We start from the raw sequence: 14,760 nt of genomic DNA on the forward strand, positions 1-14,760 counted from the left end.
GGTGTTCATAAACTATTTAGATCAAATTCTTCATTTTGTGAGCCAAAACCTGAGGTTGATACATCTTCTCCATTAGCTATAGAAACAAAACAATAGATAGGAGTCAGGAAAAGCCCTGATCTTTGTGCTGACATCTCTGTTCCCTCTCCCTGATTGATGGAAGCAGGGAGTCCAGTCACATCCCACATTAAGAGCCCCTGTTCCTTAGAACTCAGGGTCCCACACCAGCTTCTCCCCTGAATGGTGTCTTCAGTTTCATTTTCTTCCCTTTCCCCAAACCCCAATAAAACACACCAACTGCTTCAGAATATTTCTGGGTTGTGTTTTTTTGTGGGTCGTCTTCTTTTTTTTTTTATTTCAAATACTGAAAAAGTCCCTTGGGCTCTGTGGGGCTCCCCACGCTCATGGCCCCCTTTCCCCCACACTTACTGCCCTTCTCCCCACAGCAAATCTATTTCAAAGACAGCACTTTCTTCAATGAACAATTAACATTAATTGTGTTCTCAACTTGGCTCTGCAGAACCAGAAGAGCTGTTTGCATCTGTCATATTTAGATGGACAGTTTCTTTTATCTGATACCAGATCCCCAGCCACAAGCAAACAAGGTGTTTTTCTACAGAGCTGAATTAGAACTCCTCATCTGGAGTCTACTGCACTCCTCCCCCGCACACCCATCCTACACAGGCCAAATGGTTAGGAAGGATAGTCAGGAATGCCTTTATCAACTCCGAGCCCTATTTCGTACCCCCACAAATTTACCACCCCACCCTCTCAAAACACCACACCCATGCCAACCCCCACACCCCCTCCCACCCCCGCCAGGATTTCACTGAGATTTCTCCCAACAGTTATTTGGAAAAAAGATAAAACAAAAAAATGTTCAGGGTCTTGGTGCTCAGCCCAAGGGGCTCCATGCGCTGGGACACCGACGGGCAGGGGCTTCTGCCTCTCCAGCCCGCGCCCGAGCCACCTCCTGACCCCTGGCTGCAAAAACAGGGAGGGGGAGGAGCCAGCACAGGACCCAGGAGGGCAGCGTCTCAGGATCTGGCGGAGCCCCGGGCAACATCATTCAACTTGGCCACTGCGGACGAACACAGAAGAAGAAAAAGAAAACACTGTCAAGTAATAAGGGAAAAAACCCCGAAGTTCCATCCCAGTCCCAAGCCCATGACTCTTCCATACTTAACAATCATTAGGCTACCTGGCACAAGCCTAAGTCCAATCCACAGAGTTGGAGAGAGGAGAGAGAGAGGAAGAGAGGGGAGGGAAGAAGGGAGAGTAAAGGGAGAGACAGGGAGAGGAGGTGGAGGAGGAAAAAGGGAGAACGAGAGAGAGGGGGAAAGGTCAGGAGAGAGGGAGAGAGAATTTCAGGTTTTCTACTAACCACAAAACAAAGTGTTCTCCATCTTTCTGGAGATAACCATGAAAACAATACAGAAATTCTTTAGATAAGATCAAAGTAACTGGAGGCTTGCAGGGGCTTAAATGGCCTGGCTTAGCACAGGCTTGATTTCACAGGCATAGCCAAAGCCACTTGCAGCAGCAGAGACTGTTGGGCACACGGTGATGAGGTGGTGCAGCATGGGAGCCAGGGCCTGATAACACATGTTGTTCTGAGTGGATTTAATAATCTAATAATTTAAAAAGGGAGACTTGGATTTGGTTTTGGAAATGACCCTTCTTTGCCATGGAAGTATTTCATGCTCTGGAAACAGGTGGCAAATACAGAACGTGGCTTGTTTTTTTTTTAGCCTTGAAGATGACCAGGTAGAGAGTCAGCGAAACCAACAGTTTTCTGATTTCCCTATTTTTTCTATTTCTTCCTAAAATTCAGACTTGTGACCTCAGTCTTGAGTATTCAAATGACCAATAGAGAAAGCAGCTCAGACAGAAAAGAAAAAAGTACAAAATTTGAGAAGATCGGAGATGAAGAAAACGTACAAAATTATATATATATTTATATATATAATAACATGACATATCTATGTACAACATGGCTGGGACAGTTGAAGAAACTATACAAGGATGTTCAGCATTTTCCCCTTCCCACACGGACTTTAGACTAAGGAAGACAGCATGAGGAATGGAGCAAGAAACACAAAAATTATATACAGTTACAAGTGACAGTCAAGGAATCTGGGGGCAGGGAATCCAGGGATCCTGCTCTCTCCATTCCTTCCTCACCAACTCTCTCCTATCCAATCTGTTACTTTCAGTAACAGCCTGAAAGTGAATGGCCAGTCAGGAAAGAAGCATATACATCTACCATCCACCCCGCATGTGCATCAGCAAGTTCATGGTCATTCTCATCAGGTCAAATGTTTTGGCACTATCAGAATTATGAGGTGAGAGGGCATGAGAGTATTACAGAATCTTGTCCTCTTTAACAGTTCTCACTCTGACCCTCTCTGTCCTAACTAGCAGTAGGACTCAGGCCAAGTTAAAGAGGCTGAGGGTGCTGGCCACCTGCACCCCTCTCCTCCACCTGCTCACAAATCTGCATTGCTGCTTCTCATCTCACAGGGGCTGAGTTACTGAGCCCTAGGAAGGCAGAGATTTCTTTTTTTTCTTTTTTCTTTTTTTTTAGCAGAGATTTCTTAATGTTCCTTTTTTCTCTCCCTGACCTGACTACCTTCCTCCACCAGCTTCTTCCAAGGTGAATTATCTACTAAGAACCTGCTGCTCTAGCCCTGCCCTAGTACCAAGGCAGAGGCTGGCTTCAGCTTGTCCCTTTTCTTCTGGTCTCCCTAACAATACACCTGACATCTGATTAATCTCAAATGTGGGACTCCACCACATATGCGTGACTGAACATGTGTTCTCAGGCCCGCAGCTTGGCGGCTAGAGCAGCTTTTTAGCAGCAACGGTCTGGACTGGAGGGCCAGGAGAGTGGGTGGGGGCAGAAGCAAGAAGCTTCTACAGAAGCTAGCTTCTTAGAACTTTTTCCTTGACCCTTAAGACCATGATATTTATGAGGCCCTCTTGCCTACATCTATAACCCTCAAATCTCAACTTCCTGTCTTCCCATGTCTTCTTCAAATGGTTCCCCTCTTGGGCTCACCCCTAGGCCTTCCTCACTTAGTTTTACAAAGAATAGCAGAGACTTTTTTTCAGCTCGCAGTTATACGATTTTTAAATTTGAATTAATCTTATCTATATTCAACTCTTTTACAGATGAGGAAATAGAAATCCATAGAGGTTAAATGACTTGACCAAGGTAACACATCAGTTTTGCTGAGACGGAGTGCAACTAGAACCCAGATATCTTAACTCCAAACGCAATGCTCTTTCCACTACCCCATGATACTTGTAAAAGCAGCATGCTGGAAGAGAGAGAGAAGGTGCCCATTTCATGTAAATGATGTTCTCCAAACTTTACATTACTTAAGAGCCAGGGCAAACTGTCAGAGATGCTCACTGAGTAAGGGAGGTTAAGTGGGCATTACAGTTTTAGGCAAGCAAATCAGTTTTCCTTTTTGAGGATTTTCTAAACCTGCTATAATGGAAACACGAAGCAATAGCAGCCTAAGGAAAAACATTTAGAAGCACAGAAAACAGATCTCATTCCATCTACCTTTCCCAACTATGTCAAGTTAGCCTCTGGATGTAAAACTACCATACTATTCCCAAGGCTTAGCCTAACCAATTTTGGGATATTCTCTTCCAAAAGGAAAAATCACATCTCCCTGGTTTCTCATACAAAAGAAAAAAGAGCATTTGCAGCATTATCCAGTCCTATTCTCTTACTTCTGGGCCTCTACCTGGGCTACAGTGTGGGTATGGAAATCTCAATTTAATCAAAGAAATGAACTTGAACCCCTTTTCAACCCACATCATCTTCTCAGCAGCCCCCAGCAGAATCACAGTCATTTCTGGCTAGCAAGCTGAGAAGATCTAACTAGATGCTCATTCCATCCCTGCCTATGACATATAAAAGTCCTGTGGGTGAGGAAGGGGACAGAAGGGGGGCCCAGGTTACCCCGCAAGCTTGCTGGTGACGAGCGAGGACTTTCTCTGGGGCAGATCCTGTGGGGTGGGGATGTGGTCACCAGTCACCAGGTTCTTGTCTGGTCCTGCACTTGGCAGCTGCTTATTCTTCATCTTGGCTTTGGCCATGTTGTAGTCTCCTGAGTCAAAGTACTTTTGCTAAGAGACAAGAGGGATGTTTAAGTGAGTGAGGAACTCTGGTCTACCTAAAAGCAAGGAGACTCACATCCATTATAAAACCCTCAACAGTGCTTAGATCTTTCCAGTCTTCCTTGATTAACTTCATACACACATAGTTTAGCATTAATGACATGTACTTAGGTCTTCTCCCAAATGTGTTCTGACTTTTACAGGTATATAAGCAGTTTCCTAGCTAAGGTTTAGATTTTAGAAGTTAAGAGATAGCCCCTACACCCTTTATACACCCATTAGTACATTATGGTTCAACCAAATTACTGACTGTTCATAAAGCCTTACTGAGGACCAATCAGTCAGTCTCCAGTGGGCTTGGTGCTGGGGAAACAAATGAGTAAGATACACAGAAGCATCAATCTGGGGCTATCCTAGCAAACAGCAGGAGAGCAACCTCAAGTCAAAACCTTAAAATTAAAAATGATTCCCTCAGACCATGAATAGAAACTGGGCTTTTTCCTGAGGATCATGTCCTCTTCCTCTGACTCCCACTGCTCCCACACATGTTCCATGGCTGTGACAGCCTGCCCACGCCTGCCTTGCCTACAGCAAGGTAAACTGCAAATCAGCATCACATCATCATCTGTGACTAAGACTCAGTAACTAGGATTTTCCACAGGAATCTGTTTTACTGTTCATTTCATCCACACCGGGGAATACACACCAGTTTAATGACATATATATATAATGCCTCAGTTAGCTTTAGGTACAAATGGGGACAGAGAAACCTGATCAGGAGCTAGATGGCTATGAAGGCAGACCTTCTGTAAGAAATCTATTCACTTCAAGTTGAAGAAATCTATAGAACAGATGGTGTGATCTTTTTTGAAATCATGCACCCCCAAAATTTAGCTCTAATCTTAAAAAATGCAAGTCTAAAACTCCCACCATCTAAACACAGAAATCCCTGGGGGAGTCAGCATTTCAGTTCCTAATGTCCTTCTTTCTCTCAATCCCCCAAAGCCCCCATATCCAAATGTCTCAACATTAAGCCTTAATATCCTGTAGGATACCGTATCAGGGATTTATAATCATTTGCCTTGCTCTTTACAAGTTTCTAATTCCTCTCTACAAACTGCCCAATAACAAAACCTCCAGATAAGTATTCAGGAGCAGCTCTACAGATCTCATTCCTAAAGCCCCCTTTGACTTCAAAGTAAGAAGATAAGAAATTTTGTCCCATACCCCTTTCTGGAGTCTCTTCATGAGGAAGTCGGAGCCTCCAGGCTTTTGTCCTAGGCTTGGATATTTGGCCTTTAGCTTTGCCTCCTCGGCTCTCTCAGGGAGAATACCTTCTTTCTCCTGTGTGTCCTGGAGGAAACAAATGGGCCAATTTAAATTAAAAACTGAGAAGGAACTGCTTCTAATATCTAAGAACTTTCATACTATCAACTTTTCCTGGAGATCCATGCCCTTGTGAACATACTGTCTATATTCTGCTCCTAAATAAAGCCAGACCTTTGTTCAAATCCTAACGCTCAAGATGACTGTATTGTGAGGAAAAACAGAACAAGCTGCTTCTCACACTACGCCCAAAGAACCACTTCAGTGACCTGGGAGATTGGGTTAAAGATAATACCTAAACAAAATACTTCAATCAAGGGCAAACCATAGGTCGTTCAGCACAGAAGGTAGGAAAGACAGAGAAAAGTGCTAACCAGGGCTTCTGGTTACCCAAGATGTGTAGGAAAGTTCCCTGGCTGTCCCTAACACACAGTACAAGTCAAACAGAAAATAAAAGGGGATAATTCTGAGATGCTCCCTCTTATCCAGAGTCTACAGTAGTCATCTGATAAGTATTTCTATGGAAGAGGCTAAAGCTATGTGGCTTTCTCCAAAAATCTCCACATTAGTAATGGAACAACATTGCTTTAACATTTCCATAAACATTAGGTAGGAAAGTGACAGATAAACAGAAATGAAAAGGACATTATTTTTAACCTCAGGAAAATTAAGATACAGGAGGCTTAACAGTATTTACCCACAGTTTTTGCCAAAAAGTCAACACCTTCTCTAGTGGGGCAAGTGATGGAAGTTTGGGGAACATGCCAAGAACCTGCAATTGGTTTGTTAGTAACCATTGTTACTATCTTCTTGCTTTTTGTGGGCCCCAATGCTCTTTGTTGACTTTTTAAAAGGACCTAACGCCAATCTGTGGCTCTTTTCAATGTATTTATATTCCCTTCCCTTGACAATCCAGCATGATTGTAACCAGGTGCCTTTTATGAACCCCCGAGCCCAGTACTAAATGTTGTAAGTCAAATACAAGCCCCAAGAAGAGGTTTACTTGGGGTGTTTTCATCACAGAATTGTTGAACTAAGTCCCATTGCCTTGGAAGTCGGGGTGGTGGTGGAAATAGGGTGATGTCTTTCTTGTCACGACTCTTTTGGTGTCTTTTCTAGATTTAGCCTCCATTATCCTGTATGGAACTCCAGTCCTCTTCAAGCCTATTCGTTCCTGACACACCGTGGGCAACCGACCATCCCCAACCGTCAAAATAGGTCTCTTGAGAAAGTTGCCGCCTTCAACTAGCCATGATAAAGACTTCTCCTTACGCCCAGTGCTGGTCTTTTAAACGTCTTTCCCTACATCTTTCTGATGTAGGCCCCAGCCGGGTGGTTGGGTAGTTTACCTCCATTAACCAATAACACACATCGTTTTCCAGGTACCACCAGCCCCCGTTCATTCAACCCCGTCTTTCCAAACACCCGCCCCGCGCCCCGGCTTGGCCAATGATAGCGCGACCTCCATGAGGAGAGCGGTAGGCCGAATGGCCAATCAGAGAGAGTATGGCACTGACGGACAATGGGCCCAACTAATCAGCGCCAGAGCTGCAAGCGGTGTTGCGGCTCACCCGGCGTGATGCAAGCAGTGGCCAACCCCCGCAGAGCTTGAGACCATGGCGACCAATCCGCACTGGTGGGAGATCGTCTCCCGCCCCACCACAGTCGCCCCCGGCTCGCCCGCCCGCACCCCCTCCATTTCACCTGCTTCTCCTCGCCGGTCTCCTCCGCAGGGTTCTCCTCTTCTTGTTTCTGGGACATGGCGGGACCAGGGCTGTGGAGTGTGAGGGGCCCGGGAAATCGATCGGAGAAGGGAAGGGGGAGGGGAAACGGGGACAACCTGCTCTGCTTCTTCGGCTCCTGTCACTAGGGTTGCTCAGTCAAAATGGCGGCCCTTGCCTGTGACGTTGTGGCCGCCCCTTCTATGGGAGCCAATGGGAATGGGGTAGCTGGGGCAATGACGTAACGATCTGCCAATCGCCGCTGGGTAAAGGTGGGGTCTTTGGAGACGACAGGCAAGCTGGAACACCAATCTGGAAAGAGAGTGAGACCCAAGAACCAATTGGAAGCCCGTGTGTGGGGGGGTGAATCTTAGGGGGCGGTGCTGCTGGCTTTGGCATTTTTGCTGGTTTGGTGGGACCAGGCTTACTTCAGCTCTAGCACCAGGTGCCTGGGAGGCTCTGCTGAACTTCAAAACTGGAGAGCGAAAGGATGGAGACGATTTAGTTTGGCGCAGTATTAGCAGAAAATAATCAATCTCTAGGGATCCCTGGGTGGCTCAGCGGTTTAGCGCCTGCCTTTGGCCCAGAGCGCGATCCTGGAGTCTGGGGATCGAGTCCCTCCCGGCATGGAGCCTGCTTCTCTCTCTGCCTGTGTCTCTGCCACTCTCTCTCTATGTCTGTCATAAATAAACAAATAAATCTTTAAAAAAAGAAAGAAAATTCTCAATCTCCAGAAAATAATTTGGAGGTCAGAGTGCACCTTACGTTGGTAGTCAGTACTGTTGCGATGTACGTACTTGGCGAATGGAGCGGAAAGACTGAGGCCCCAAACCAAGGTGTCTTGCACAGATGGCTTTACGTTCCATGATTTAACTGCTCTGCACAGTTTTATAATACGTGTTCAGAGTCAGTCCATAGTAAGATCCTTGAAACGGAAAGCACGGTTCTAGGTATATGGTAAGCCTTGAGTAGATAGCACTAGTTAAGGTATCCCGAGTCACAGCTCAACATTTCTTGAGTGTTTGTGTGTAGATGGTAATGAATTTATTTTTTAGGGGTACATATAGAGTAAGACAGTCTCTGGCTTTAGAAGGCTTAGTTTAGAGGGCATGTGGGGAGGGTTTCGCAGTGTGCCAGGTGTAACCTAAATCCCCGAGATTATATAGACATGTCTTCCTGGAGTGTTAGTCCCCATTTTTATATTAAAAACAAACATAAGGGCAGCCCCAGTGGCGCAGCGGTTTAGCGCCGCCTTCAGCCCGGGTGTGATCCTGGAGACCCGGGATAGAGTCCCACGTCGGGCTCCCTGTGTGGAGCCCGCTTCTCCCTCTGCCTGTGTCTCTGCCTCTCTCTCTCTCTCTCTCTCTCTCTCTGTCTCTCTATCTCTATCTCTCTGTGTCTCTATGGATAAATAAATAAAATCTTAAAAAAATAAATAAATAAAAGCAAACAAAAAATAAAAATAAAAACAAACATTAGTTTAATACTAATAACGTTGCAAAATTCATATTAAAATTAAATTTTCCAGGCAGCTTCTTGTGACAGCCTTAGGGCTCTCTGATAATTTTTCTGTATAATTAGATGTGCTTCTGAAAAAGTCTGAGAAGAACTTGTAATACACAGATTATTATATAAGGCAAAATCTAGTAAGCATTGAAATAAAAGTGTTAATAAAGTGCTGTGGAGGTGCAAAGGAAGACTAATTCAGTTTAGATTGAAAAAACAAACACGAGGGAGGTGATATTTGAAATATATTTTGTTTTAAGAGAATGAGTGGGGGGAGCAGAGAGAATATTAAAGCGGCTCCACTCCAGAGAGGGGCTTTAACCCGTGTCCCCCCGATCATGACCCAATCTGAAATCAAGAGCCAGACCCTTAACTGACTGAGCCACCCAATCATCCCTGAAATAAGTTTTAAAGAACTTAGCAGTTGGCTGCATAAAGATGAAGGAAGGAAGGGTATTCTAGGTGATGGGCTCAAAATGAAGGCCAGAAAGACAGAATTGAATGCAGATATGTAAGGCTTTGAATGCCAGGATAAGAAACTTGTGAATAATTTAGTAATTCATGAAAGACATTTAAGACTTTAAGGATAGGTAGTGGCAGTGAATAAGTAAATCTTAAAAAAAAAAGAAAAGAAAAAGATGGAACAAAAGCAATTGCATGTGGTTAAAGAATGTGGAGGTGGTGGGACGCCTGGGTGGTTCAGCAGTTGAATGTCTGCCTTTGGCTCAGGGCCTGATCTGGGATTCTCAGGATCAGGTACCCCATTGGGCTCCCTGCATGGAGCCTGCTTCTCCTCTCTCTGCCTCTGTCTCTGCCTCTCTTTCTGGGTCTCTCATGAATAAATAAATAAATAAATTTTTTTAAATAAAATCTTAAAAAAAAAAGTATGGAGGTGGTAACAATATTTAACAGTAAAGCAAAGAAGGGAATTAGGGCAATGAATTGAAGAGGAAGCAGCAGAGGATTTTTTTTTTTTTTTTTAAACAGGAAGGGTTCAAGCATATTTTCAGAAAGGACAAAGGGCTAATTGAGAGACACTAAAAATTTAATTATCCATTTTAAGGAGGAGATAATAAAAGAATTAAAGTCTCAGAGGAGATCATTAGATCAAGAGGGAGAGAGGCAGGCAGGTTGGAGGGGAAATATACAGAGAGAGTTTGAAGGAGCTAAACATTTAGGGAAGTCACATTGAATGGCCTTTTTGTTTCTTTTCTTTTTAAGATTGTATTTATTTTATTATTTATTTATTTATTTATTTTTTTTTTAAATTTATGATAGTCACAGAGAGAGAGAGAGGGGCAGAGACACAGGCAGAGGGAGAAGCAGGCTCCATGTACCGGGAGCCCGACGTGGGATTCGATCCCGTGTCTCCAGGATCGCACCCTAGGCCAAAGGCAGGCGCTAAACCGCTGCGCCACCCAGGGATCCAAGATTGTATTTATTTATTCATGAGAGACACACAGAGAGAGGCAGAGATATAGGAAACCTGATGAGGGACTCGATCCCAGGACCTAGGGATCACACCCTGAGCCAAAGGCAAATAAATGCTCAACCACTGAGCCACCCAGGTGCCCTATTGGCTTTGCTTGTCTAAGGCCAATCTTTTGAAAATAAAAAAGGGTGGGATAGAGAATCTAGGAAAAAGAGGGGTAGAAATAGCACTATAGGAAATAACAATGATTCAAGGAATAGATCAGTAGGAAAGATCTGAGATTAGATAGGTATGAATTTGTAATAGTCCTAATCACCATGGCTTTGGTCAATAACTCTCGACTGCCTTGGAATGGAGAAAACAGACATCCTGTTAACAAGGGCAAACGACTAGAAAAGAAGGAATGGTGGAAGGACAATGAGGAAGTCTAGATTGGTTTGTTGAAAATTCTGGCCATGGCATCTAGGCTCTTTAGGAAAGACAGAATAGAAAGAAGATGAAGAATTGGTCATGACACAGATGAAACTCAGATTTAGTGGGAATGACAGAGAAAGGCAGAAAAGTAGGAGGTTGCAGTGAGAGGGGAGTTTTAAGGTCTATCTAGGAAGGTGGAGAAATTATAGGTTATGATGAGCTCCTATAGTTAAAATTGATGGCAGATATGGCATGGCTATAAAGTCACTGACTTTGATGTATTCAAGTAAATGTGGAATCACAAATGAAGTCTCAGAGCATAATGATAGGGAAGGAGGTTAGGATAGGGTAACTGTGACCCCTATTTTGGGAATGAGCTATAGGTCTCCAATATATGTATTTAAATATGTAAGGCACCACATTGTAATACCTACAATATTAGGTAAATGTGTACAACACTTACCAAATGACTTGCATTTGTAACTGTTTAAAAGATCATTCTGGCTGAACTGGTCAAGGAATGTTTCAGACCAGATAGAACCTAAACTGGGACAATAAAGATGATTAGGAAGGTTGGAGATTGGCAGGGGAGGGAGGAAAGGAAGACAATTTAGAGGACTACCTTATGTTATTAAAATTTAGAGGGTCACTGAAGAAAAGGGAGAGAGAAACTATAGCAAGAGTTACAACTTCCTAGAGGAAGAGATATCCTACTGATTCAATCTGTATTTTTGAAGAGCTCCCTAAAGACTGTCTACAGATAAGGTTGATCTGGGAACCTGTGTAAAAGCAGCAAAACATGAAGTTGTTTAGGTTGCTGAGGTCCTGAGGAGACTAGTAAATCATGCTAAAGTGTTGGGGTTTCATGAAGACAAAGGGGAACCTGATTTCAAGCAGAAAAGTTATCGTTAGACTTGAGATTTGAAAAGATTTAACTGAGGTAGCTGCATGGAGCGTAGACTTGAGGGAAAGGGGAGGCCAGCTGGACCTCAGACTGTGGTAGCCCAGACAAGACTTGAAGAGGCCTTATCAAAGACACAGGCCATGTGAATAGAGAGGAGCTGAAAAGACAAATGATGTAGGGAATAAAGATGAGGACAGAACCAAGGATGAATCCTAGGTTCCTGAGTAAAGTACCATTTACAGGAAAGCAAATCCAAAGAGAAGAGCAAATTGGAGGAAATAAAGAGAAACGGGGACCTGAACTTCCTACCTTTCAGGTTTTTTTTTCTTGCCTATGTCTGAATTTTTCAGGTCAGTACCTAAATCTGTTCAGAGTATGAGATGGGATATCTGGGAATAACACTGTAAAATTTGTCAGTGCTTTAGCTACATTTTACAGAAGAATGGACATTAAAAAAAAAAGTGAGACTGCAGAAATATCTGCATTTAAGACCTAGGCTATTAGCACCCTCTGATGGGCCAAATTGAGAACATCAGGAAGTTAAACAAGCTCTATCCTTTCCTTGCCTCCTTTACAAACTTACTCTTAGGGCAGCCCCAGTGGCTCAGCAGTTTAGCACCGCCTTCAGACCCAGGATCCAGTCCAGAGTCCCACGTTGGGCTCCCTGCATGGAGCCTGCTTCTCCCACTGCCTGTGTCTCTGCCTCTCTCTGTGTGTCTCTCATGAATAAATAAATAAAATCTTAAAAAAAAAAAAAAAAAAAAGAATGGGCCTGAAGCGTAGCCTAGGGAAAAGTAGCTAAGTGAGCAGAATAATAGTGTTAGAGATAATTTTCAAAAAAGGAAAATGATGGAATAAGGTGTTAAAGGAGAATCTGAAGAGAGACACATACATAGACAATTAAGAATGCTGAACTGAACTTACTAGCTAATAGAGGTAAAATTAGTATCTACAGCACATACAATGTTTAGGATGAGCATTTTCACAGGGTGGTAAGCAATTGTATCTCACAGGAAGAAATTCAGTTGTCTATGAATAAGAATCATTTGCATTGCCATCAGTTTTCTCAACTTAGAAATTGTAAAATAGTTCAAAGACACCAGAAGATTCTGAAGATTCCTCTAGACAATACCCAACAATGTCTTTGCTCATTTCAAAGTCTTTTATAATTTTTCCCATGAGAACAGAAAAGCCTCTCTTTTCATAAATACCTCACCTTGGCCTTCCATTGCCAAGTTCCATTGAACTTGCATTAAAGTGCAAATATATTGCCTGGAAGATACCAAATCAGCTATTATCAGTTGCCATTTTACACTTGGGTTAAGTAATCAGATAAAATTCAACTAACAGCTACAGTGTGAAATACTGGCCCAGGGAAGGCCTAGAGAAAATAACAGAAAAGGAAGAAAATGTACCTAGTGTTAGCTACTGATAGTGGCTTATTCTTTTTTGTAGTTTTTGTATTTAAAAGGGTATTCAGCCAAAAGGGGATAATTACAACCCAAATGAATGGATCACTAATGAAATTTAATGTGCTACCTAAGACTTGTGAGGGAGAGTTGAAGCAGAGGGCTTTCAACCTTTCAACCCTGTTAATGGAGGTGGGGTGGAGAAAGAGGCAAGCTTAAGAAGAGTATCGCAGTTGGGGTTCTTGGACAGCCAATCAGGTAGCAGATTCTCTTTCTTCAAACCTCAGTTTTCCCTCCCTTCTCATCTTCATTCCCCCTTCTCCTTTCCCTCCTCCCTTCTCTTCCTTTTTCATTTTAGATTGTCTGGACCTCTCCTTTCCAACTTCTTTTCCTCCACTAGGCTTTTTCCATTTATCTGAAAAACCTTTAAGATAAAAACAGTCAGTGTTGTTGGAAGTTACCCTCTGAGGTTAATAACTGAGAGGGAGTACAAGGAGGGTTTCTGTTTCTTGCCTTTTTTTTTTTTTAAGATTTTATTTATTTGTTTTTAAAAGATTTTATTTATTTATTTATTCTTGATAGACACAGAGAGAGGCAGAGACATAGGCAGAGGGAGAAGTAGGCTCCCTGCAGGAAGCCCGATGTGGGACTCCATCCCAGAACTCTTAGGATCACACCCTGAGCCAAAGGCAGATGCTCAACCACTGAGAGACCCAGGTGTCCCCAGGTTTCTGTTCCTTAATCTTGGTGCTGGTTACATGGGTGTGTTCAGTTTGTGAAAACTGAGCTGTACACTTACTACACGTGTACTTTCCTGTAAGTATATTTCAATAAAAGACTTTAAGCTAAAACAAAACAAACAAACAAATCCTCATTTAAGGTTTCACCTGTTTTAGGGAAGTGAGTGGATAGTAAAAGGGGGTATAGAGGAGTGTAGGAAATGATCTTCATATTTTTGCTCACAATCACCAGCCACTGTTCCCAAGGTCTCATTTGGCTTATTGACAAGGGGCAGTAGCAGTGGGAATGGAAAGGCACAGAACCATATCAGTTACCTTAAACATACAAACAAAAAGACGGAATAAATTATACACAGAACAAACTGGGAGAGGTTTGGGGGATGGGCAGAATAGATAAAAGGATTAAGAGGTACAAGCTTCCAGTTACAAAAAAGTCTCAGGGCAGAAAAGTACAGCATAGGGAATATAGTCAATATATTGTAATAACATTGTATGGTGACACATGGTGACCACATTTATGGTAGTGAGCACTGTGTAATGTATAGAATTGTTGAATCATTATGTTGTTCACCTGAAACTAATATACATTTATGTCAACTACACTTCAATTAAAAAGCCATGTTTTGTTTTGTTTTTTAAGATATTGTTTAGTGAGGGGGAGAGGAAGAGCGATCATGCACCAGGGGAGGGGCAGAGGGATAGAGTGAGGGAGAATAGCAGAACTCTGTGCTGAGCCTGGAGCCAGACTTGGGGCTCAACTTCAGGACCCCGAAACTATGACCTGAGCTGAAACCAAGAGTTGGATGCTCAACTGACTGAGCCACCCAGGCCCTCCCCAAATCATCTATTTTTAAAACATGTCTTGTATTGCTTTAAGCACTTTAAAAATAAGTATTGCTCAGTCTTCTATTTCTCTTATTTATTTGAGAGCACGAGCACCACTGGCAGAAAGAGCAAAGGGAGAAGCAGGGAGACCCTGTTGGGCTCCCTGCTCAGTGGGGAGCCTGCTTCTCCCTCTCCTCCCGGCTCATGCTGTCGCTCTCTCTCTCTCTCAAATAAATAAAATCTCAAAAACAAAACAAAAGAATACTTTTTAAGACAAAAACTGAGGAATTTTATGTGCAGCAGATATGCTTTGTTAGAAATAGTAAAAGAAGTTAGAAGCAAAATG

The 14,760-nt window shown here is 43.1% G+C and overlaps 1 protein-coding gene across 3 annotated transcripts; it reads right to left on the reverse strand.

The window, feature by feature from the left end:
* Window positions 1-310: 310 nt before the first annotated feature.
* Window positions 311-7,357, reverse strand: ENSA (endosulfine alpha). Of its 3 annotated transcripts, none has more exons than XM_025453126.3 (4): window positions 7,168-7,357; window positions 5,365-5,490; window positions 3,980-4,146; window positions 311-1,081 (listed from the first exon to the last, which is right to left on the reverse strand). In XM_025453126.3, exons 1-4 carry the CDS (start codon window positions 7,222-7,224, stop codon window positions 1,066-1,068), a joined length of 366 nt encoding a protein of 121 aa, XP_025308911.1. In that variant the 5' UTR covers window positions 7,225-7,357; the 3' UTR covers window positions 311-1,065. The 3 variants fall into 3 exon arrangements, with proteins under 3 accessions (XP_025308911.1, XP_025308912.1, XP_025308913.1); XM_025453127.3 differs by lacking the exon at window positions 7,168-7,357 and adding an exon at window positions 6,813-6,915; XM_025453128.3 differs by lacking the exon at window positions 7,168-7,357 and adding an exon at window positions 6,467-6,496.
* Window positions 7,358-14,760: the final 7,403 nt, after the last annotated feature.

This window comes from Canis lupus, chromosome 17 (assembly GCF_003254725.2).
Source record: "Canis lupus dingo isolate Sandy chromosome 17, ASM325472v2, whole genome shotgun sequence".
In the NCBI taxonomy this organism is placed as follows: Eukaryota; Metazoa; Chordata; class Mammalia; order Carnivora; family Canidae; genus Canis; species Canis lupus.